The 26,016-nt window shown below is 35.7% G+C and overlaps 1 protein-coding gene across 9 annotated transcripts in view; it reads right to left on the bottom strand.

The window, feature by feature from the left end:
* Positions 1-1,657: 1,657 nt before the first annotated feature.
* LOC137639954 (golgin subfamily A member 4-like) overlaps positions 1,658-26,016 on the bottom strand; it is a 190,250-nt gene continuing 165,891 nt past the window's right edge. For 8 of the 9 annotated variants that reach the window (XM_068372272.1, XM_068372266.1, XM_068372271.1 and 5 more), the window contains 11 exons: positions 19,786-19,936; positions 18,147-18,323; positions 17,674-17,880; positions 17,020-17,202; positions 15,949-16,110; positions 15,105-15,263; positions 12,291-12,449; positions 11,025-11,239; positions 9,589-9,716; positions 8,789-8,966; positions 1,658-6,511 (listed from right to left, as the gene is read on the bottom strand). In XM_068372272.1, the coding sequence (XP_068228373.1) occupies positions 6,415-6,511; positions 8,789-8,966; positions 9,589-9,716; positions 11,025-11,239; positions 12,291-12,449; positions 15,105-15,263; positions 15,949-16,110; positions 17,020-17,202; positions 17,674-17,880; positions 18,147-18,323; positions 19,786-19,936 (1,816 nt within the window). In that variant the 3' untranslated portion in view covers positions 1,658-6,414. The remainder of the gene's footprint in view (positions 6,512-8,788; positions 8,967-9,588; positions 9,717-11,024; positions 11,240-12,290; positions 12,450-15,104; positions 15,264-15,948; positions 16,111-17,019; positions 17,203-17,673; positions 17,881-18,146; positions 18,324-19,785; positions 19,937-26,016) is intronic. The other variant, XM_068372265.1, reaches the window with a different exon arrangement.

The raw sequence follows: 26,016 nt of genomic DNA, 5'->3' as shown, positions 1-26,016 counted from the left end.
AAAATATTTTAACAGTAAAACATTTAAATAAATATTTCATATATAAACTATAAAAACTTAAAAAAAAAGAAAATACAAGAGGAAGAGAAATATGTGTGCCCGAGTGTACTCTCAAGCAAGAAAACTCTACCCTATGAAAGTGAAAGACCATGGTACAGAGGGTATGTCACTATCTAAGACCAAAGAACAATGGTTTGATTTTGGAGTGTCCTTCTAGAAGAGCTGCTTACCATAGCTAAATATTTTCTTCTACACTTACCAAGAGGAAAGTAGCCACTGAAAAATATTGCAGTAGTTAACTCCTCGAGCAAAAAAAAAAAAAAAAAGAAGGAGTTGTTTGGTAATCTCAGTGTTGTCAGGTGTGTGAGGACAGAGAATATGTAAAAAAATAGGCCAGACTATTCAGTGTATGTGTAGGCAAAATGAAAATATTCCGAAACCAGAGAGAAGGATCCTATGTAGTACTGTCTGACCAGTCAAAGGACCCATTAACTCTCTAGCGGTAGTATCTCAACGGGTGACTGTTGCCTTGCCCAACCTACTACCTGCTGCCATCCAAATGTTTACAAGACTTCCGTTCAAATATCTATGATAAGAGTTATTGCTTTCCTGTATATTATCTCAAATTTGTTACTATAAATAACTTGGGGCCAAATATTGTACCCAGCCAAAATTCAATCATACTTTCCTTTGTTTTCCCAACATTACTTTTGATTATTGCTTTATCCTTTTCCTTTAATGTGTATATTAACATGGCATTTTCCTAACGTACGGTTAAGGCTTACTTTTTCATACAATCCTTCAAGCATGATTTATCAAAACATTTGTAGGCACCCCTCTACCATATGAAAGGGGAAGCCTTTAAGTTAATAACAGCATTCAGCATTATTGGCCAATCTGTTGTTGATCTTCCCTCAATCATTCCACACTGAAACCGGCTAGTCTTATCACTGATTGTGTCCTTAATTTTCATCAACAATTCCTTACTAAACATTATATTCTCTACATCAGGAGTAGTCATCTTCCTTGTGGTAAAGTTCAGTGATTCATTTTAGTAACCATTGAACTTTTATTTCATAATTATTGAACATATGTTGGACTGAGTTTTAACGGTACAGGTAGATTCAAATATACACCTTTTAATCACTTTTCACAAAGAGCATAAGTAATCTCAACCAACTTTCACTGCTCAAAAGAAAATAAAAATAGATTTGGGTCAGATGTGGTCTAATTTCTTTTCCCATATGGCTCCAAAGTCACAAGAGGTTTATTCTTAGTACGGGAATGTTGAAGATTCTACATTACAGTACTGCTTTTGCCTTTCAGTTAAAGAAAAATTATTTACCATGCCACAGTATGCAAGTTAATATTTATCTGACAAAGTCCACCATAATTGCTGAAAATGTCAATGGATCACCATGTGATCTTGACGAAAGAGTTCAGTATTATGAGTTTCAGAGGTTATTACTCACAAATCTGTGTATATTATCAAGAAGTTTCAGTTTTGATAAGGTGTAATGCATATACACTAGTATTACAGAAGCTTTAACTTAGCTTGAATCATATCTTCCTTTCCTGACTCAACTAACAGACATGCCTACTGTAACACGATACAGTATCTTATGTGAACATGCAGTGGAAGAAGTAAATCAAATAGTTCTATAAAGAAATTTATTCAGTATCACTGGCTATATGTATGTATACATGTATATAAAAGTGCATAAACTTGAACAAGGAATTGGCTATTTGCTGAGCTGGTAAATCTGCAAATGGAGGGCACAATCAAAGAAATTCTGCATAACAGCACTTGCTAAAGATTTAAAGACATTGTGTATGGTCCCAAAAGGGAGCAGCACAGCAAATAGCCATACCTTCTAACAGAGCTCTTTTGTCAATAATTACATGGAAGGTTAAAAAAATATTTCTCATATAGACTAGCTTGGCAATATCATACATTAAAAATCTTTGCAAGATGCCTTCAAACTTAAAATCTAAGACATATATTTGGAAATTACTTCCTGATTCACAAACAAAAACCTCCCATATCAGAACAATAAAGTACTGCTACAGTTGTGCTAAATGTGATCAGACATTGCTGTATCAAATCAACGTACTTTTTTAATTAAAAACTGAGCAGGACTTTTGCCTTGATACTGCAAAATCTTATCATTTTCCTTACAATACATTCTCTTCTTAGCAAAAGACGGTACGGCACATGGAAGGTGGTGCATACCATATTGGCACTCCTAAAATGTATAAAACAAATAACAAAAATAAAACAAAAAATTTAAGAAAGCACGCAAGCACACAAAAACACGAATCAAAACCAGTGTGGAAGTGAAGACTACCTGTCTGCAATATGCAGGAGCACCATTTGTATCTGAAAATATCAAGCTAGGCACTCAAGGCTTAATTTTAAAAAATCTACCTTCAAATTGTCAATATCACATCTACTACTTTCTTCAAACTACAGTATGTGGTTCAGCAGTCTGGTTAAATTATTCTATAATAAAAATAACAATTTGTGACAGTAATGTCAATAAAAACTATCTACTGTACAACTGCTGAATGAGTTTACAAGAACCTTAATTCCAGTTACACTACTCATGGATAACGATCAAGTTAATTTTCTTTGGCACAAAGGCCAAAAAGATTTCCGTACATTGTAAATAGACTGTCATGACGTCAGCATTCAACTTATTATAATTATTTACTTATTACCTGATATCATAAGTTTCTTGCTCGACAGCCTTTTCAAAAGTCGTGCCTATGTGAATGAATTTATGGTGAGTGACAAATGTACATCACTTGTTAACTTAGACTAAAAGATATAAAATTACTGTTGACTGTGGGATACTTTGAAAGCCCAAGTGTAAGCTTTATTAAAAGGTCATAATAATTTCTCAGATTTTGCTATTTAAGAAAGTAGATTCTACAAAGAACCTGATAAGCTGAAGTGGTACTGAACTGTGCCTATTTTCTTTAAAACTTACTGAATAAAACAAGCTTTTGATCACGTAACTTTATGCAAAAATGGGTCTTCATGTAAATATAAATGCCACGGAATAGGAAATAAAGAGGCCCTTTAATTTTCACGACGACTCATTATTTCACGAATCATTCTGGTAAATACCATGTAATTCTACTGGTTTTTCAACAATAAATTTCTTTCAGTGTCGCGTACTGCAACAATGATTACAGTAGTACTGTATTTGCCAAGTTCATTGGCCACAGATTGACTAGTAATTTCTATCCATTTTCAGCTTGAGATGTTTCTCTATTTGCATTCTCCTTAAATTAAGAAAATTAAGCTGGTTTGAAGCAGACATATCCTTCATCATCTCCTAAAGTGCACTTTGCAGGGATTTAATGTATTTCTTAATGAATATGTGATAAATCTGGTAAGGCACACCAACTAAACACATTCAAATTTCTAGTGTTGATAAACAACCTATCATTAGTTTAACATTTCTTCATAATGCATAACTAAATTACACGAAAAGGAAATACAAAATCTTTTTAGATTTATCCCTTCTGGGCCAAACAGGAACTATGACTTTCTATAAAGCAGAAACAATATAACATTAGGTTAAAATATATTAAATACACAAGCTTATAAAAGCATTCACAAGAAATATACTCTGAGCAATTTATCTTGGCTATGAAATGCACAATCATGGAAACAGGTAGCAAAAATGGCAATCTATTGAATTTTGATATCTATGAATAAAAAAAAAATGAATTAACTTTCAACAAATCTGCATAACTATTAGTGTCTACTATTTGTACTCCCATATTCTGAAGACAAAAATAGTTACAAACACATCAAATACATATTTACAAAAGAATAATAATGTTTACTCATATCATTTCACCTTTCTCATTACCTCAATCTGCTTATTTCAAAACTCAAACATGTAAATCATTATCGACCTTTACCTTACATAGCAAGGATTATTAGCAATATGTTAAATTAACATGTACTCTTGCATTAACTTTCAAGAAAACATGAATTTCAACAGGATATAAGAAAGCATAAAGGGAAAATTAAACTAGAAAATAGAATGACTTCTAATAAAAAGTAGCAGTATGCAAGAATAAAATTAAAATATCCTTGACAAACCCAACAATGAAGCATAATCGCATCACAATCTAAAAATAGAACTGCTAATCAAACTACATCCACATCAGTAGAGGTGTCCTACAAAATCCATAAATTTTACAGAGAATAAAACATATTATTCACATCCACGTGGTAAACAAGCTTTGTTACATATGTGGGCATTTTATTTATCCTTACTTATAATTTATATTAAAGGTAAGACCTGCATTATATGCAGGATGCACACCTTACTGTTGCACAGTAGAGGGTTTGCCGGAGCTTTGGGTGTTTTATGAATATGAAAATAATGTAGCAGATAATGATGCATTCAGTTGTACAAGATATCCTACTGACCGAGGTACTGTACTAAAATCATGATGTATTCTCATATAAAAAATCCATGGAAATACATTGCTCGCTGTAACTGAACTATCCTTATTATGAAATGTAAAAGTTGAAAAAGGTTCTCATCAACAACAGTACGCTTAAAATATCTTGTAAGCCAACCGGGAGGCTATCATGATTGATTAAACACATACAAAGTAACTATAGTTCTATGGCAGAGGTGCGGGTATTAAAGCAACATAAAATTGTACTTTAAAGGATTACCACTTTCTCTCCACTACACTTGAATCTTTAGTTAATGGACAGTTCACAATGAAATGGTTAAGACTAGAAAAACATATTTGTGTATGTCATACAGTAATGTTCTTCACCATGATTAGAGTCTCCTTTTTATATTCTAGTATGACTCTCCTGATGTTCTTAAATGAAAGGTGAAAATAGCAATGCAATTCAAATTGAAACACACAGCCATGTAAGAGGATGCATCATAAGGTGTCTTATGCAGCATGGTGTGCACAGTATAAATTTCTTGCTTTTCTTGTAAAAGGTCTCTAAGAGTTGGGAGATCTGGGCTCCAGCATAGACATATGCCATTCATAAAAAGATACAGGTTCTCAATAATGCTTCATACAATTTGCACTCATCATTACCTTGGATCTCCAGTTCCAAAAATACCCCTTAAATTAAAAAGAAATCTTTTGGGACTGCACTTGGAGAGCATAAAAATTGGCGCGGTTTAACTATAATTACTGTTTGAAACATACAATAATGGACTTTACTTAAATGAAAGATATTTCATCATAAAGATTGATACAAGTTTACACTATATACAGGAACCATACACCTATACTAATGCTTATCAAAGATAACATTACCTTTAAGGTAGCCAAGATCATTCAGCTGAATACAGACCACTAAACAATTAAATGTTTCGAAAGAAAGTGATACCTTGTCAGCATATAATTCATGAGTACGACAGGAAAGAGGCAGATTTGCCCCGATATAAAGCTAGTAAAAACTCACAACTCATTTTCACTGACATTTGTTTTCATTTATGATAAACAAGATCTGAAGGGATGCAAAAGATATGCAACTAAATAGACTCAACCTTAGATTCAGAGCGAAAATTATTTCAAATCTACATCATTCCAGGAAACAAAACAAATTAAATAAATTACATATGTCCTTTTAATGTCCTATAACCTAAGGCTAAAATATTACATAACAGTTACTGAACTCAATACCTAACAATATAGCCTAATTTAAGGAGACACTGATCTTGCATCCAATGAAACAATGATATCTTTACAGCACTACTTAACATAAAACTATCAATGGAAGCGCATAAGAAAAGCCTTAAGATGATGCAATTTCTCTTAAAAACAAGTTAAAGATTAGTGAAATTGGTCAAATAGAAGTCTAAAAAACATATAAGATGACTAAACACGTACAATACGAGAAAATTAAGACCTGTAAAAGTTAAAAATACATTTCCAATCTAATAACTAAAGAACTGGTTTTAAGATCAAGTCGTCACACAATAACACAGAATCTATGAGGTTATTTTGATAAAGAGCCCTGTGAATTTTCAATATCTGGTGCTATGATGATAATATATTAGCATTTTCTTCAAATGCATTCATTCATAAAAATATCACTGCCTCATCATAGCATTAATATTCATTTCGTAATGTTAATGGACAATATGAGGTTAGTGAAGATTGAAAATGGACGATAATATGACATCAGCGATGATTAAAAACACCAACCCTGACCCACGATTACCCTTAAACCTATCTCACTGAAATCAACTGACAGAAATATAGATGAATCAGGATTGAGTAATAGAAAAAAAACTGATAAACAGGAAAATATAAATCTAATAAAATCTATAATCAGCATAGATTAATATATAATAAAATATATGTCCTACAAGAAAAGAATACCTTAGAGTACTTGGTATGGCATCACTTTTTAACATTTAATCCCAACTGAGAGTGGATGCTGTCTAGTCGTTCAATGTACTTGTCATATTCTCTCGACTCTCGATCAACAAATAAGGCCCTGAAAGTATAGAAATTAAAATTAAAATATTTATAGGTGTTTAATCAGTCTAATACTAGGCAGGCAGTTAATTCCAATAGCCAGGCCTTCTCCATCATGAGGCTCAATACTACAAAGTATTCTAGAAGTTTTATTCCAGCTGTTACCAAGTTGTGGAATGATCTTCCAAATCTGGTAGTTGAATCAGTAGAACTTTAAAAGTTCAAAGTTGGAGCAAATGTTTTTATGTTGACCAGGCTGATATGAGACTTTTTATAGTTTATATGACATATCTGCTTCTGACGTTGTTAATAGTTTATATATGACATATCTATTTTGATGTTGTTACTGTTTTTAGAATGATTTATTGTTAATTTGTTCTCATCATTTATTCATTTCCTTATTTCCTTTCCTCACTGGGCTATTTTTCCCTATTGGAGCCCTTGGGCTTATAGCATCTTGCTTTTCCAACTAGGGTTGTAACTTGGCTAGTAATAATAATAATAATAATAATAATAATAATAATAATAATAATAATTGAATTTCTTAAGTTTTAAGGGCTGGCCAACCTGAAGAGTTTGATATTTTTCCATATTGAATTTGTAGATAAAGATTAAGTTTCTCAAAATAAGAACTAGAAAAGGCGTGTACGTAATTAGACACACTGATGTCAAGATACCCTGACATGTTTGATGAATTGGTAAGCCAGTATGATTAGTTTCCAAGGGTAATATTTCCATGAGATTGAAATAAGGATCTTAAAAAGATTCTCCTCAATTGATATTACACGAGGATAAAACAACTTTTATACTTGATAATCATCAGAGTCCAAAAGTGACAAGAAATTACAGGAAAAAACACAATAGTCCAATGCTCCTATAAGGTGATCATTGCTCAGACTAAAAGAAGTACTGTATAAGGCTCAAACATCAATAAGGTGGAGGCTTCCCTTCCCTTAAGTAGAGTATAGTAATCTCAATCTCATTTGATAACCCCAACTGTTACCTTACAAGTAACATGGTCTATTTGGAATAATCTTTCTTTAATCGTAGATTAGGAATAGATGTATGTGATACATTAAGACTTGTCTGTTGTTTAGGAGGTACATTTTCATCTGAGATAAAGCAAGAAATATTATAGCTATTAATACTTGTGTTTTATGAATGAAAACTTCATTTCAGGAAGAAATGAAGATGTACAGTATTTTATTAGTGAGTTCACTGGCTCTTCAATAAAGAAGTATTGAAAAGGACCGATGCTATAGAAAAGTTTATCTATACATACATACATATACCAAAGGCACTTCCCCCAATTTTGGGGGGTAGCCGACATCAACAATGAAACAAAACAAAAAAGGGGACCTCTACTCTCTACGTTTATCTATGCAGATAGAATATCAAGTTATAAAGCTTGGGTCAGCATGACACAAACAAAATCCAATAAACTCAGTAACTTATTTACAGAAGTACTTTGCTTTATGAGTGACTGAATAAGAGCAAATCGGTATATTGTACAAGCATAAAAATTCTAATCAGTATCCAAGCATTGCCTCGGTCTGCAAGTAGAAATTTCCCTCCATATGCTCATTGCTTTCTTGAGTAATACTGTACGAACGAGACTATTCTGCAATGCATTTCAACTTTGAATATTTTGTAATTGCCCCTCTGTCTCTCAGTTTTTCATTAATTTCTAAATCTCATTTATTAATTTATAAATCTCATTCACAGATTAACTCTAATTGCATTTCACATTCAAGATTGGTTGTTACAAACTGTCTGGCAGAGCAGACATAAAGATCCCTATACCCAAGAGAGAGGCCCCTCCTTCATACAGAGTAACAAAAGAAAAAAAATAAGCAAAATGCAGCATTTAACATTTCCCATCAACAACTGAAAAACTTCTACCAACAGTAACAATTACACATATGCTTAAAATAAAATCCCCCAAACAAGGCTTGGCTTTTGTTTTATATTTGCGAAGGTTTAGAGCTGGGAGGAGAGTGATGGAAATGGAGGTAAAGGAATGAGAATGAGAGGGAGACCAAAGTGGAGGTGGATGGACTGTATCATGAATGACCTTCAATCAAAGGGATTAACCGGTGATGAAGTGTGGGACAGAGGTAGATGGAGAACGCTGGCCAAAAACATCGACCCCACATAGAAGTGGGAAAGGATACAGACAAAGAAGAAGAAGAAGGTTTAGAGCAGAGGTTTAGGTCTTTGGCACTCCTGCTTCCCGAAGGTTCTCAACTATTTTACATGAAGTTTCAAGGGCTATGTTAGTAAGTTTTCAAGTTACCTGCAACTTGTACTCTGTAGAGAGTCTGTACGGGGTAAATTCATTGGATCTCTAGTAGGTGGGGTTAAGGCGCCTGTGAATATCCTTGCTGCGGTTTCTGATGTTCTTTCAACTGTAATTGGCAAATGGATACTACTTATGATATTGGAAGACTCGGGTTGATCAGTATTTCCCCAACCTGGAACAAAATATGTGTAAAAGAAATCTAATCTACTAAAACCCTGAATTTAAAGTTATTGCATAACACTTAAATTCTGTTACTCATATTTCAAACTAAATATACTGTACAGTAAATGTTAAAGGGTAGATTTTCAGCTATAAAAAATATATCCCAAACAGAAAAAGACTTGGCAATGTTATGAACAATAAAAAACAACATAATTTTAATAATAAAATTGCTAATTTCTATACTCACCTGATATTCATATTACTACTTCTTTAGAAGTTCACTTTAATCAACACTTACTTGAAAAATTAAAAATTAAAAACTTACTCTTTTCTTTCTCTTCAATAAATAATTGCCATTGCCATTAGTTCCTTTCTCTATTGAAAGGTTTTTTTTTTTTAAATCTAAGGAATAAATGTCAATAAACAAAGCTTCTGGAACAGAAGCAATATAAACATAAAAGGGAGGTTCATATAAATTAAAATTCTAAGACAATATATGGTAATTTTTCATAAACTTCACCAGTAATAACACAAAACAGGAAAATTACTCTATCACTTCAATCTATAAGCAGACAACTAAAAGTTCATTTTAATCAATGAAAAAGAAAACTAAGTAAATGAAAATCCCTTACCTAATCGGCCTGTTTGAGCATTAGTAACGAGAGGTTGCAAGGTGTGTGATCCGATCCGTCTAGCATACTTCCATCTCTTGACTAGAAACTTCATTCTGTTTATAGCTATCATTTGGATTGCATATACTCTGAAAGAGAGAATGATTGAAAGTACAACTTGTAAGTATGCTGAACGATGTAGATGATAAGTAACACTAAGATATTTACGGAAAAAACTTCATGAGATAGGAATGAAGTATAACAAATTGATAATCTACTTTCTACTTTTATTTTGTTATTCAGATATTCAATCAGCTCCCTTAACTACCAGTTAATTATTATGTAACCCTCAACCTATTAATACAAAAATTACCCTAATGATTGAGGTAAATATGGAAAGTGATCAACACTATAAAAAAACTGACCCAAATTACTTGTAGGTCTCCACCAAGACAATAGGGAAGAGCAGTGCAATAACAAAGAAACCAGATACCATTTCATTACACATGATCTTAGTTTTACTCATATTCATTTTCAGTCCTAATTTCCAGCTTTCCATATTCAGAATATATGAAATGGGAGTTATTCTAGGTAGGCGTTAGAGATGTACACTCAAGCTTTTGAAGAAAGCTTAGTTAGGTCATCAGGTTTTCTAAAGAAAAAAAAATATAGCTTTTAACATTTGCTGTACATTTTTCAGAATATTTCACAAATCACCCTTGTCTTCTTGTCCTTAACAGGAAATCAAGAGAAAAATTCAGAGACATGTTTCCATTTTAGATTAGGAAGGAACTGTTGCATATAAATATCAAGGTTCACAAAAGGAAAAGATGCTTGAAAATATGAATAAGTAATGTAGTAAAAAAAAGCGTGCATTCAAGATACGTTTCTGACTAGCCAATACATGCTGCTACCTTAGAAATCGTCAAACACATTTAGTTGACGATGGCAGGACAAGTTTCAAGAAAATTTGGTGGGTGGAAACAATAGAAGTCTACTATGTTCTAACACCACAGCTAAGAGATAATCTCAAGAGGCATAACCTATACATAGAAGAAACCTGAAAAAAAATCTTAAATATCTTTGAATGAATTACATAACAAAAGACATGGAAAAAAATCTTCTTCTTCTTTGTCTGCATCTTTTCCCACCTTTCTGTGGGGTCGATGTTTCTGGCCAGCGTTCTCCATCTACCTCTGTCCCACAATTTAGAGGTAGATGGAGAACACTGGCCAGAAACATCGACCCCACATAAAGGTGGGAAAAGATGCAGACAAAGAAGATGATTTTTTTCCATGTCTTTTGTTATGTAATTCATTCAGATATTTAGGATTATTTTTTAATAATGAGGGACATTTTTGTTCAGGAAAAAAATATTTAAACAAAATTAGCAAATAAACATTTGCATATTATAGAGGTTTAAAAAATGGTTAACATGATATGGAAAAAATACTCACTTCAATTTACATCTAATTTGTTTCTTTTCACAAGTAGCCTCTGCTCTACTTCTACCAGCCGGGTTGTATCCCTCAGCAATGTTATGCATTCGAGCTAGGACTTGAACTTCGCTGTCTTTATAAGTTCTTAAGCATGACAACAGGTATTGTTTCTGATAAAGCAAAGACTTCCATCTTGATCTTAGTCTTACGTTTTCATCGTAAACATGAGGCATCTGAAATAACATTTTGTTATATAGCTTCATAAAAATTCCATGCCAATCAAACTACTTAAAAAAAAAAAAAAAAATGAGGCATCTGAAATAACATTTTGTTATATAGCTTCATAAAAATTCCATGCCAATCAAACTACTTAAAAAAAAAAAAAAAAAAATGAGGCATCTGAAATAACATTTTGTTATATAGCTTCATAAAAATTCCATGCCAATCAAACTACTTAAAAAAAAAAAAAAAAAAAAAATGAGGCATCTGAAATAACATTTTGTTATATAGCTTCATAAAAATTCCATGCCAATCAAACTACTTAAAAAAAAAAAAAAAAAAATGAGGCATCTGAAATAACATTTTGTTATATAGCTTCATAAAAATTCCATGCCAATCAAACTACTTAAAAAAAAAAAAAAAAAAAAAAAATACTGTACTGTATATTCCTGACAACTGATGAAAATACAAAAAAAAAAGATAATTATCTAATAAACTTTCTTTCAAAGTCTAAAATGATTTTAGTATGACCTAACTATATAAACATATATTGATATAAAGCTTAGTCATTATTAGGAGAAAAAAGAGAGAGATGTCATTTAGAACATTGATCTTTCTTATAGGAAAGTTGTGATAAAAAAGCTAAACTCTCTACTGAGGTTTCTACAGGTTACTGTCTTAACTCCTTGAAATTATTGAAATCTGAAAAAGCTATAACTCTTGATTTCTGACACTGACAGAATCTTCTGGATATTTAAGCCAAGTGCACAGCATGAACACACCACAGAATAAGGATGAGAGTTACCTTCTGCCAATGGCCCACAGGTGCACGAAATTTATTTTTTACCATAGTAATTGCGGTTATCATCACTTCAGAATCGCTAAGTCTTAAGACATTACAGATGTAATCTCGGCTTCATGTGATTGACAAATTTGCCTTGATCACTACACCAAAAATATTAATACAGTATACTAAAACTTATCAAGAGACTAAATACATCTTTCCAATAGGAAAATCATGCAATTAAAGGAAAGTAAGCATTCTCTAACAACAAATATACTTACCCTACAATTAAGGCACATGTTGCTGCTACCATTATTTGCTCTGGACTGCAACTCAGCATCTTTTTGTGATAATGCATTTTCTAAAGAGACAACTTTTTCTGTATATTTCCTTACTTCTCTTTTCAAGTAGACCTCATTACTTGAGCTGTCAATCTTTTCCTGAAAAAAAAAGTTTATGACATGATTTTAAACAATACTATACCTCTAAACATATGATAAAAATTTTTTTTTTTGATGTATTGTATGTCAAACAAACAAGGGTTCGTATACAGAAATAAATATAGGAACAGTACTAAGACATGCCTCTCTTAGTACACATGTTATAGCACATTAAGTTAGTAATAACATACATACATTACAGTTTTCTCTTTTTCAACCACTGAGATGGCATGTGTTTGTCACAAACTTGACACTTTGATACATTTCATTCACTTACATCTATACTCTACACCTCTGAGTTTTAGAATGGCAAGGAATCAGTAAGTCAAATAAAAAAATATAGCATTTAAATTTCTTCATGAATGACACTTGGCTTTAAATCTCATAAAATCTCTTACCTTACCTGGCATTTTGATATCAGCAATTTAAGATCATCTGTAGATGATAACTATACTGTATGTAAAATCACAAATTTTAAAAGTAACTTGTATTTTTCCTAGCTATACAAACTTAAGTCCTTTAGTAGGGTAAGATTCTGGCAATAGCTAGTAATGGCCTGAAGAATTATCGAAGTTCAGGTAACTGCCACCAAGTATTCACTGGTGGACCAGGTTTGACAGCGCTTGGAGCCTCGATTTTGATTCTGGCTGTCGTAGCGAACAGACATGTTCCCGACGCTCTCCAACTGGCCTGGAGTTTTTTCCTAATATTCTCTTTTTCTCATTTCAGTATGAGTGTGAAGAACTTATCAAAAGGCAGACATGATGGGAAGGTTTCATGAGATCTGGCACATATGCTTATTGTGTGTGATAACTTTCTGATGGGTGAGGCCACAAGCAAAGATTGTATGTTATGGGCAATTTGGTCAGCATATATTACTGAATTCGTTCAAAATTTTTGCACTTATTTTAGTAATAAAATATTACATATACACCCACATTCTTCTTATATCTAGGCTCTCCCTCCTTTTCAATAGTGATATTCCAGCACTCCCTCTCACCATCCTCATCTCTGTTCTTTCTGACAGTATCTCCTCTTTCCTCTTAAGGAGTACGACTCTGTCCCATTAAAACAATATTATTTTGGAGTTACATCAACTTTATCAACTTTTTTCTCCTTAACCCATTTTTTCTTATCTAAAAACCATTTGAAAGATAATTCTATACACAAAACGTTATTCATGTAATATTCTCTTAGCATTTTATTTTTATATACAAATTTATTAACAAATCTATGTTACTTTTAAAGGTCATTATTTTTTATATGTGCATTTTTTTTTTTAGTTAAAAGTGAATGTAGAGAATGTAGGATACAAAATTCCCTAACATTACGTGTTTGAATGACAAAAAAACGGTCAACATTAGAAAAGTTGAAAAAAATGTTTCTGAAAATTTTTTATGTCAAGAAATCGGGCTTCAAAGTGCTTTGTAGAGATTGACAGAATAGACTTTAATATGTACAAGTTTGGATTTTTAGCAGTAATTTACCGCACCACATGGGATCAAAGGACATAATCATCATATTTTAGGGTAATTTACTTACATGTAGTGAGCCCCTTCCCTTAAATCCCAAAATTTGGCTCCCTACACACATACATAGGCTACTTTTATCCAACGGCACACACGAGCAAGACTGATTAACAATATATTTTTGTCTGTCTATTTTTTTGAGCATCTTTAGCATTGAAAAATGCCTGTCGTGAACTGTCTAAATGCAGAGTTATGTCAATATCGTCGTCATCTCTTCTATAATCAACATGCGTAGTCTTCCCTGGCTTTTCCTCTGAACTAACAGCAAGTTTCCTTTTGTTCTTTGAACTTCATCAGGAGCCATTGGAATATACTTTTCCATGAATAGTACAATATGTGAAACGCACTCTTTGCAACAGTTATTTAAATCATAGTATTATCCCTGAAATGATACACAAAAGGAATGAGGATCATGTTCCTCTAGAAACAATTCCCATGCACATTTCATGCAGCAATTGTTAACAAAACCAAGGGAAGACATTCTAATACTCAGTAAGTAAATAATCTTGGTGGTGCCATAGCCTCTGTACCATGGTCTTCCACTGTCTTGGGTTAGAGTTCTCTTGCTTGAGGATACACTTGGGCACACTATTCTGTCTTGATTCTCTTCCTCTTGTTTTTATAAATGTTTTTATAGCTTATATATGATAGATCTAATTTAATGTTGATTCTGTTCTTAAAATACTTTATTTTGATTGCTATTACTTCACTTGTATTTCCTTGTTTCCTTTCCTCACTGGGCTATTTTTCCCTGTTGGAGCCCTTGGTCTTATAGCTTCATGCTTTTCCAACTAGGGTTGTAGCTTAGCTAGTAGCAATAATAATAATAATATTGTATTCCTGATCAACAGTGAAGGGGACAAAGAGTACCTGGGACACCAGTTCTAGGCTTCTTACCACTTAGCCCCAAAAGGTTCCACTCCTTTGATAAGGGCATGCATTTACTGAAGGGTAAGAAAGTAGGAAAATGTTTAAATTTCTAAAATTTTAAAGGTTAAGTATTAATCAAACTGAGCTTCTGGAGAAGCAGCAATATGAACATCAGGCGAGATTCAAAGAAATATGTCGATAAAGGAATCTCAAGTAAACAACTCGATCTACTTTACAAAAATTCAATATCACTTACCGAGTTTGCCTTGGCGTACTTTTGTGTAAGATCTTGTATCTTACTCTCTAAATTTGATATAGTCTTACGGAGAGCATCTTTTTCATCCATATTTTTCAAAACTAACTTACATAGCTGAAGATTCTCCTTTACTTGCAGTTCAAAATATTCATTCAGATTCTAAGGATAAAAATTTTTCAAAACTTTAGAATATTTCAATACATTTATAACAGTATTTAAAATCTTTCAATTCCCCTTTAGCATGTTTTTCTACTCCAGATCTTTCAAATTTATGAATATTACGCAAGTGAGTGTATAAGTACAATAAAGAATTATCCCCCACTAATAAACAACATCTATCAAGTTACAAAAATAAATGAATAAATTTAAAAAACTAAGTACAGTACTCTAAACAAAAAATATGCAGATATATCAAACATAAACAGTAATTCTGTTTATAAACATGTGGACAGATACCATTTCTCATATATCAAAGAACACAAACTTCATACAGTAAGTATCTCATTATTATCATACCGGTAATTTCAATTTCTTCAAGTCATTCCTATGTAATTCATAATGAATATTGAATATAAAAATTCTTTCAACTGAAATCTTCAAAGTTGTACAATAAATTATGCATCAATATGCTGTCAGAACCTTGATTGGTCAAATTAAAGAATTCAATTTTACAATTTTTTTTAAAACAAACAAAGCCGGAGTTGTTGCCAATAAAAAAAAAAACGACTCATGAAACGATGGAAAAATAGAATGAAAACTTACGAAAAGGTCCAAAACAGTGAATAGTTTGTATCTAATACAATTACAATTGGATGAGAAAGACCAAAACAAATATCTAACTTACATTTGACCTTGCTAATGCAGGAAGACCTAGTCTGTCGATAGCTGTACGTTCTCTCTTCAGTTCTTCCAGTACAGATAGTTCTCTTTCCCGACACTCTTCTATTTCATTCTTTAATGATCTGACCATCTGCTTTACTGAACATATTTCTGCTTCTGCCTCCCCCTGGAAAGTGAATATATAAAAATATTATCCATCTCTTATTAATATCATCATTACAAGCCAAGCTATAACCCTAATGGGAAAAGCAAGATGCTATAAGCGCAAGGGCTTCAACAAGGAAAAATAGTGAAGTGAGGAAAGGATATAAAGCAATAAATAACCTACAAGAGAAGCAAAAAATAATCAAAATAAAACAATTTAAGAACAGTAACAACACTAAATTAGATCTTTTATATACAAACTTTAAAAACTTCAAAACAAAAACAAGAGGGAGAGAAATAAGATAGAACAGCATGGGTTTGATCCAGAGATAGATTATTGTCATCTTCCTCCTTTGGATTCCTACCAGAGGAACACAGAGAAGGATAAAAAGCCTGAGTTTCAAGAGGGAAGACAAAAGATCCATGGTATTTCTTTGCCTTAGTGGTAGAACCCTAAGGGAAAAATATCAATTAGTTTTCTTTTTCTTCTTGCCAAAATACTGTTACTGGGAGGCTTGCTCATGAAAGTTCAACATCGTCTGGGAATTCCATGGCAAGACCACATGCCTACTCGTGATTTCTTCATGAACAAGCTCACAAACAAGAAATGTAAAAAGATAATAAAAAGCCAATATTCAAAAAAGTTTGTTGACCAAGAGTATGTCTGTACTACTCATGAGCCTAGTTCAAATTGGCTTCTCATCAAGCTGGAAGGGGGCCGGGGCTTCCCCAGCTACCCACCAGTAACCACCTATACTACAATATAAATCTTAACAGCAGAGTTTCTGCCTTTGTTGAAATCCTACTCCTATTAAAGAACGAAAGTTTCTATTTGTGTAGAAACAAATCTTGTTTCAAGATTATCAACAATGAAGTCAACCCGTCTTCCTTGTGAAAACTAGCGAAAAATAGTAAAATACTCAAAACTTACCAGTTTCTGAACTGCCTGGTTGTACCTCATGTGAAGTTGTGCATCTCCTTCTCGTACTTTGTGAGATGTTACTTGACATGCGGTAGTTTGAGCTTGAAGTTCAGACTCCATTTTACTTAGTTTATTCTCAAGATCTCTAATAAGTAGTTCTCGTTGTCTTAAGCGCTCTTTGTCTTGACTCATCTGTAATTTAGGAAAAAATTCTTAAATACAAAGTTAGCTTTTAATGCAAAATTATAATAATTCCTTACATCTTACACCTACTGTAAGTAATAAACTGAATAGATAATGCAGGTAAGACAAAATAAAATAAGGCAAACTATGACAAACTTATTTTATCATTCCCTATTTGTATTCATGGTTCTTAAGACCATTCTTTCTGTCCCAGATACATTGTTCAATGCCTTTCCAGCTTCTTTCCAGCGGGAACAAACAATTTTTGGTGAAATGTTTCTTTTATTCCAATTTTGGGAGAAGTATTTCCATTTACAATGAATAGCACATGAATTCCAAGAAGTTTAATCTAAATAATACACACTACATTAAAAGTATATTGTATCTTTAAAAGAATTACCCAAACAGTCATCCATCTTTTACAGTATTCTCATACTTTAAAAAGAAAACAATAAAAAATAAATATGTACCGTTACTTACCATTCTCAGCAAATTTTCTTTCTCGAGTTGATTGTTCTTAATTACCGCAGTTAACTCGGCACATCTTGCCTGCTCTTCCATTAGTTCAGTGCGAGCACGGGCCCTTTCAATGGAAGCCTGTTCACCAAGGTTTGCAACTTTCCCTCTCTCTATGTCATATTTTCTTTGCAGTTCTACAACTCGTTCTTGCTCAATAGCTAGACGTGTCTTTAAATAATAAGATTAATTAACAACTGTGTTACATAAATCATGTTAAATATTATATAATAATTCTTTATTTGATATCTTTAAACTGACATATTTCCCTTGCAAACCATACTAAACAAGAAATTCTAAAAACATTAGAAGGACTTGTCAAGAAAAGCTCCAGTAGAAAGAGTTCATAGAATAAAATTTTATGAGAAATATTGGTTTTACGTAACGCAAAGACTGCAATATACCAGACTAAATGACACAAAGGGGACATACTGTACCTGCAAATCATCAAGACTGGAGCGACTATTTGCATTCTTTAGTCCTGATTTTGTGATGCCTTTCACAGACTCTTCACTACCAGAGAAACCTCTTCTTTTATTAAATTTATTTTCTTGCAACTCTTTGAGAATCTTTTCATTTTTATCTCGCTCTTCTTTAAGGGAATTTTGGAGATCCTGGAAAATTCAAATTTAAATTAAAAAATCTGCTTAACAGGCCAATTGACATTCAAAAAGATGTATAAGAAATACTGTGATGCCTAAAAAAGAAAAATTTCTAAAAACTATATATTGACAAGTACCATCATCAACAATGTGGTTGATATGTAAAATGAGTCAGTACCTCAATTCTCTTCTCCTTCCTTTATAAGGAATCCTATCAGATTTAGGTCTTAATCTCTTCACAATTTCTTGGACTTTCGGATTCTGTATTAGATATTAACAAGACTGATAAGGTAGCGACACAAGTAGGCAGAGATATCAAATGATGCTTTGATATCTCTTCTTGCTTGGAGTGCCCACACATTTCTAGCTATCGGCCTGTGAATAGTAGGTCTCTTGAATTTCCACCTCCAAGGGGCTTGTTTTGTAATGGTTAGAGGCCATCAAGATTCCACTCTAGAAAGCTTAATGCCAAAATACTAATGGGACTAGTAGACCTAACAGGTCTATGATGGCTTTTCTCATCTTCTCCACATAGGGAAAGTTTTCCCCTCTTTCATCTTGATTGGGGAGAAGACTACCACCAGTTTAATGGGTACGTTCCACTGTAAAGGAGGGCTATCGAACGACTCTGGTCTCCAACCACTCCCTGTATACGAAACAAATCTCTTTCCCAAGATATCTATTCAATTAAAAAAAGGTTCTATTTGGAAAACAAGAGAGGGTCAGGGTACTATATAACATAGGTTATTTGGATTGATAAACATCAAGGAACTTTTCAGCAATGAATTTTTGGATGCTGTTAGAATAATTTATCTATGTAGGCTATAAAGGTTTAGAGCATACCTGAAAAGCTAGTCTTGGAGTATCTTAGTGTAACTTATTTTCTTCAGGGTATATTTACTTTTAACTAGAAGGGCACTCAGTAGAGAGCATGCCTTCGCCACCCAAAGCAGTCTTATTTTGCTCTTAAATCCACTACATACTTGTACTTGATGTATTTTCTTCAAAATCTAATGGATTTGTCCTTAGGTCATACCCTACATGTACAAAAGTTTCGTTGAAATTGGTTCAGTAATTTTGGCGTAATGTTCACAAACAAAAAATTAACATTGCGATTATTTTCAAAGTACTGCTGTGTACTTGTACTTTGATGTAATTTATCCAAAATATTAGATTCATCCTTGGGTCATACCAAACATGACTACCAAGTTTTGTCAAAATCAGTACAGTAGTTTTTGTGTAAAGTTGCTCACATACAAACAATAAAATATATAAATAAATTAAAAAAAACTAATCATCCATAACGTTGCAAATTCATCCTTGGGTCATACCAAACATAATTACCAAGTTGTACAAGTCAAGGGTGAATGAGTGTATGTATTAACTGAAATTAATTTAGCAATAAAAAAAACTTTCCATTTTGCTTAGATGTACCAAATCATATCTAATTAAGAAAAAAACTTTCAGAATTTACCTTAACTAGTTTTGCATGGCGAGACTTGGTAGTTTCTGCTAAACTCCGCTGATCATTTAATGCTTTTGAGACTACACTAAAGTTGCTACGCTCCGTTTGAAGTGCAACATTCAATGTGTCAATATGCTTGGTTGTTTCCTCAATGCTCTCACTGAAATTCAAAAGAATAAATTTCAAATATGAAAATAAATAATGACCAAGGATAACACTAGGTAATTGTTTCTCACACACCTGTACTTTTTCCAGTTTCCTTTTGGACACAAGCTATGTGAATTACCTTAATACTTATCCATCTTAGCCTGTTTTAAATTTTAATTCCTACAAATAGTTAATTCTAATGATTAGCCACTTGTTTAAGGTATTTTTTGTCAAAATACAATAGCAAAGAATCCTAGCTTGCTTAGTGTCATTTATTGTGTGAATAAGGATGTGCATATGACTGATCTTTATACCTCGTCAGTTTACCCAAAGCTTTGACCTAATATTACTAAGCATAACATTGAATGAAAGGAAAAATGTTATTTTTATAATAAAATAAATTTTTGAATATACTTACCCGGTGATTATAATTGCTGCAACTCTGTTGCTCGACAGAAAACTCTAAGGTAAAATTCGCCAGCGATCGCTACACAGGTTGCGGGTGTGCCCAACAGCGCCATCTGTCGTCCAGATACCCAGTACTCAATGTAAACAAAGAACTCAATTTTCTCCTCGTCCCACTGCGTCTCTATTGGGGAGGAAGGGAGGGTCCTTTAATATATAATCACCGGATAAGTATATTCAAAAATTTATTTTATTATAAAAATAACATTTTTCAATATTTAACTTAGCCGGTGATTATAATAGCTGATTCACACCCAGGGGGGTGGGTAGAGACCAGCAAAATATGTTTACATTATTATGAGCTAAGAATTTTTATTTCATTTTAGAAGTTATCAAAATAACAAAAACAAAATAAATAGGTACCTGGTAAGGAAGTCGACTTGAACAATTACTCTGCCTTTTTAAGTACGTCTTCCTTACGGAACCTCGCGATCCTCTTAGGATGCTGATCGACCCCTAGGATCTGAAGTATCAAGGGTTGCAACCCATACAACAGGACCTCATCAAAACCCCTAATCTAGGCGCTTCTCAAGAAATGACTTTGACCACCCGCCAAATCAACCAGGATGCGAAAGGCTTCTTAGCCTTCCGGACAACCCAAAAACAACAATAAAAACATTTCAAGAGAAAGATTAAAAAGGTTATGGAATTAGGGAACTGTAGTGGTTGAGCCCTCACCCACTACTGCACTCGCTGCTACGAATGGTCCCAGTGTGTAGCAGTTCTTGTAAAGAGACTGGACATCTTTCAAGTAAAATGACGCGAACACTGACTTGCTTCTCCAATAGGTTGCGTCCATTATACTTTGCAGAGATATATTTTGCTTAAAGGCCACGGAAGTTGTTACAGCTCTAACTTCGTGCGTCTTCACCTTAAGCAAAGTTCGGTCTTCCTCACTCAGATGTGAATGAGCTTCTCGTATTAACAATCTGATAAAGTCTGACCAAGCAATCTTTGACAAAGGCAAGGATGGTTTCTTAACTGAACACCATAAAGCTTCAGATTGGCCTTGTAAAGGTTTAGTACGCTTTAAATAGAACTTAAGAGCTCTAACAGGGCATAAGACTCTTTCTAGTTCATTGCCTACGATCTCCGATAAGCTGGGGATATCGAAAGATTTAGGCCAAGGCCGAGAAGGCAGCTCATTTTTGGCTAGAAAACCAAGTTGTAGCGAACAAGTGGCTTTTTCTGACGAAAATCCTATGTTCTTGCTGAAGGCATGAATCTCACCGACTCTTTTAGCCGAGGCTAAGCATACCAGGAAAAGAGTCTTAAGAGTGAGATCTTTCAGGGAGGCTGATTGTAACGGCTCCAACCTGTCTGATATGAAGAATCTTAGTACCACGTCTAAATTCCATCCAGGGGTAGCCAAACGACGCTCCTTGGTGGTCTCAAAAGACTTAAGGAGGTCTTGCAGATCTTTATGTTTGGAAAGATCTAAGCCTCTATGCCGGAAGACCGATGCCAACATGCTTCTGTAGCCCTTGATAGTGGGAGCTGAAAGGGATCGTCCTTTTCTCAGGTATAAGAGAAAAACAGCTATCTGAGCTACAGAGGTACTGGTCGAGGATACAGAAACTGACTTGCACCAGTCTCGGAAGACTTCCCACTTCGATTGGTAGACTCTAATGGAAGAAGCTCTCCTTGCTCTAGCAATCGCACTGGCTGCTTCCTTCGAAAAGCCTCTAGCTCTCGAGAGTCTTTCGATAGTCTGAAGGCAGTCAGACGAAGAGCGTGGAGGCTTTGGAGTACCTTCTTTACGTGTGGCTGACGTAGAAGGTCTACCCTTAGAGGAAGACTACTGGGAACGTCTTCTAACCATCGAAGTATCTCGGTGAACCATTCTCTCGCGGGCCAGAGGGGAGCAACTAACGTCAACCTTGTCCCTTCGTGAGAGGCGAACTTCTGCAGTACCTTGTTGACAATCTTGAACGGTGGGAATGCGTAGAGATCCAGATGTGACCAATCTAGGAGGAAAGCATCTATATGTATTGCTGCTGGGTCCGGGACTGGAGAGCAATAGATTGGAAGCCTCTTGGTCAGCGAGGTTGCAAAGAGATCTATGGATGGTTTTACCCCAAGTGGCCCAAAGTCTCTTGCACACATCCTTGTGGAGGGTCCATTCGGTTGGAATTACTTGCCCTTTCCGACTGAGACAAGCTGCTATGACGTTCAAGTCGCCTTGGATGAACCTCGTTACTAGGGAGATGTCTTGACCTTTTGACCAGATGAGCAGGTCCCTTGTGATCTCGTACAACGTCAGTGAGTGGGTACCTCCTTGTTTGGAGATGTACGCCAAGGCCGTGGTGATGTCCGAGTTAACTTCCACCACTTTGCCTCGAAGGAGAGACTTGAAGCTTTTCAAGGCCAGATGTACTGCCAACAGCTCCTTGCAGTTGATATGCATGCTCCTCTGACTCGAGTTCCATAGTCCTGAGCATTCCCGACCGTCTAGTGTCGCGCCCCAGCCCACGTCCGATGCGTCCGAGAAGAGAACGTGGTTGGGAGTCTGAACAGCCAGGGGAAGACCCTCTCTTAGGTTGATATTGTCCTTCCACCAAGTCAGACAAGACTTTATCTTTTCGGAAACCGGGATCGAGACCGCTTCTAGCGTCTTGTCCTTTTTCCAGTGAAAAGCTAGATGGTATTGAAGAAGACGGAGGTGTAGTCTTCCTAGTGACACAAATTGTTCCACGGATGACAGCGTCCCTACCAGACTCATCCACAGCCTGACTGAGCAGCGTTCCTTCTTCAGCATCTTCTGGATGGATAGCAGGGCTTGATCTATTCTGAGGGCTGATCGTCTTGTTGTTCAGCAACGTCCTCATCAGAGGGTTCCTCATCCGAAAACTGATGAGGAAACGGCAACGGAGTGGGCAACGTCTGGCTCGCTGAGTCCGGTCGCACTGGTGGATGCGTGACGGAGCCGGACGCAATATCATGGAACTGCTGCACAGTCTGTGAACTGTCAACAACCATGGGTGCGCGAGGAAGCACAGCGTCAACCCGAGACTGTCTAGACCGTCTGGGTTGTGCAGTCAACACCCTACCGGGTTGCTGAGGTTGACGCACTGCGTCAAAACAAGTCACCTCTGCTGGTTGTTGAACGTCCTGAACGTCAACAACCACCTCCGAGCGTCGCTTAATGTCAACGTGCGGCTGGCAACCCACACTGGGTCGCATCGGTGGAGGAACCACCTCAACTGGCAGACGCGAGAAGGTTACCTCAGCGTCAACAGGGCGCACAACCGACCGGTTGGAAGGTTGTTGGCCAGAAGGTTCGGTAGCAACCTTCTCCGCATTAAAGTCCTCTATCAAGGACGCAAGCTTGGACTGCATGTCTTGCAGCAAAGCCCATTTAGGGTCTACGGGAGCAGGTGTGGCAACAGACGGGGTTAGCGACTGAGGCGGTACCGTTTACCATCCCAGAAAGCCTTGTTATGCGTGACATAATTGTACAGCAAAACTTCAAAGGCTCGAAAACAGCTGTGAAGTTGACCTGTAAACAACTTGGAGCGTCTCCTGGCCAGGCGCCAGGGAGAGTCTACGAGAATTGAGAAGTCTATCTGGGCAGAGGCATGAACTCCCAAGCCGAGAACTTCTCTCGTGTCATATCAGACTCTCGCTCTATAAACCAGTTTAAAAGAAGGGAAAGCAAAGGCTGTATCCCCCAAACTCCTCCTGGTGAAAAACCAGTCGCCTAGCCAACGTAAAGCTCTCTAGGAGAGCGAGAGAGCACTAGCTTAAAAACAACGGCTTCGAAGTAGCTAGGCCTAGTGTAAGCTCTGACGTTTAGGCGAACGAGGAGCAGCAGTTACAAAAAGATCCGGACAAAGATCCTTAAAAAAAATCATCATGATTTAATTAAAGTCCATAGGAGGCTAAGCAGCTTTAGGCTCCTCTCCATCTGACAGAGTCCTCAAGGGAATATCAGCAGGAGGGGGAACAGCAACTTCCTCATCTACAGGAACCTTGTCCGATAAAAGCTGAGTCTCAAGCAAGGGAAAGACCTACCGTGGTGGCAATGCTTTACAAGCAGAGTCCACATTCACTGGTGCATTAGTAGCGGACCAGAACGCAACGTCATGTAACGGCTTGACAGTCTGTGAACTGTCAACAACTAAACTGTCAACCACAACAGGTGCGTGAGGACGCACAGCGTCCACTCGAGACTGCTTTGACTGCCTAGACTGAGCAGTCAAAACAACTCTAGAATGCGGAGGTTGACGCACAGCGTCAAAACAAGTCAACTCCGATTGTTAGTGAACGTCTTGAACGTCAACAGGAGCCTCAGCAAGTGGCCTAACGTCCAAATGCGGCTGAAAAACCACACGAGACCGCATCGAGTGTGGTTCTAAACAACCTGACTGACGTGACTAAGCTACGCCAACGTCAACAGTAAGCACAAAGGAACGTTAGGTTGGCTGAAAGCCAGGATATCGATGAGATAAACGGCTAGACTCAACGGACTAATCGGCAGAATAGTCTTCCATAAGGGAGGCAAGCATATACTGCATGTCTTGCCATACAACCCATTAAGGATCAACGGAAATGGTTGTGGTAAGAGACGAGGGTAACGTCTGTGACCGCAACACTTTGCCTACAAAAAAAGACTCTCGGAGTCTGTGTTACGCTTTCGTTAGGCGGCGAGCAGTTATCCGATGACTGCATAGGGTCAGAGCTGTCCTAATGGTTGTAACCAGGACGCTGGACCTGTCCTGAAAGGACTGACTTTCGCTTAAGGGCTTCGAAACCTTGTGACAGGTTTCTTATGCGAAAAGCCTTCGGATGACGAGGAGAAACAACGTCTCTCTCGTCTTATGGTAGGGGAGATCTTGGTAAGATACACCCGATACCATAGAGGGAAAACGTCTGTTCGTTGGTCAAGGCCTCTCGAACCCATAAGTCGTTTGACATTACTTCTCCCCTGGGCTTGGGAGCATGTAAGAGGTCCCGGACTAGGTGAACGACAGGCACGAACAGACGAACCCTCGGACGCAACACTGTAACACTTTGCGCATATCACTTTATCACTTCGATTTTCTGTTTTGCACTTATTTCACTGAAATTTTTACTGATTTCTACCTGAAACACGCAATTCTACCCTTCATTAAAAGGTAGTAATTGCGAAATCAGTCGTATAATGCAAGCTCATTAATACCAGCAAAAAACAGAAAACATATTTAAAGATAAAAAAAAAATCAGTGGCTGGGAAAGAGACTAAACACTAGTTCATATAACTACGTTTTCAATCTCTCACCGCACATAGCCTGGGGACGAGAATAAAAAACTAAAACGTTTTATCCTTCCTCCCCGTACAGCGACTAGGGACGAGAGTAACACGAGAACAACGTTACCCGCTTGAACGGAACGTTTTCTCTCCTATCTCTCCCTCCGTCTCTATCTCTCTCTCTCTTTCTCTCTTGATTTCGCACCTAAGAGAAGAGCCCAATTATATTTCGTCAAAAAAAACATGTTATTTGACTAAAGGAAAAAACTGAAAGGTTTTTCAAATAAAAAGTTCCTTTAAAATAGAATTTAAAACATTTAAGCTAAGAAAGAATGAACAAAACGTCAGAATCGATTTACTCTTACTGCAAAGTGAAACCGTGATACACTCTCTCTCTA

Source organism: Palaemon carinicauda, chromosome 4 (genome assembly GCF_036898095.1).
Source record: "Palaemon carinicauda isolate YSFRI2023 chromosome 4, ASM3689809v2, whole genome shotgun sequence".
Classification (NCBI taxonomy): domain Eukaryota; kingdom Metazoa; phylum Arthropoda; class Malacostraca; order Decapoda; family Palaemonidae; genus Palaemon; species Palaemon carinicauda.
This window is presented reverse-complemented; position numbering and strand designations above follow the sequence as displayed.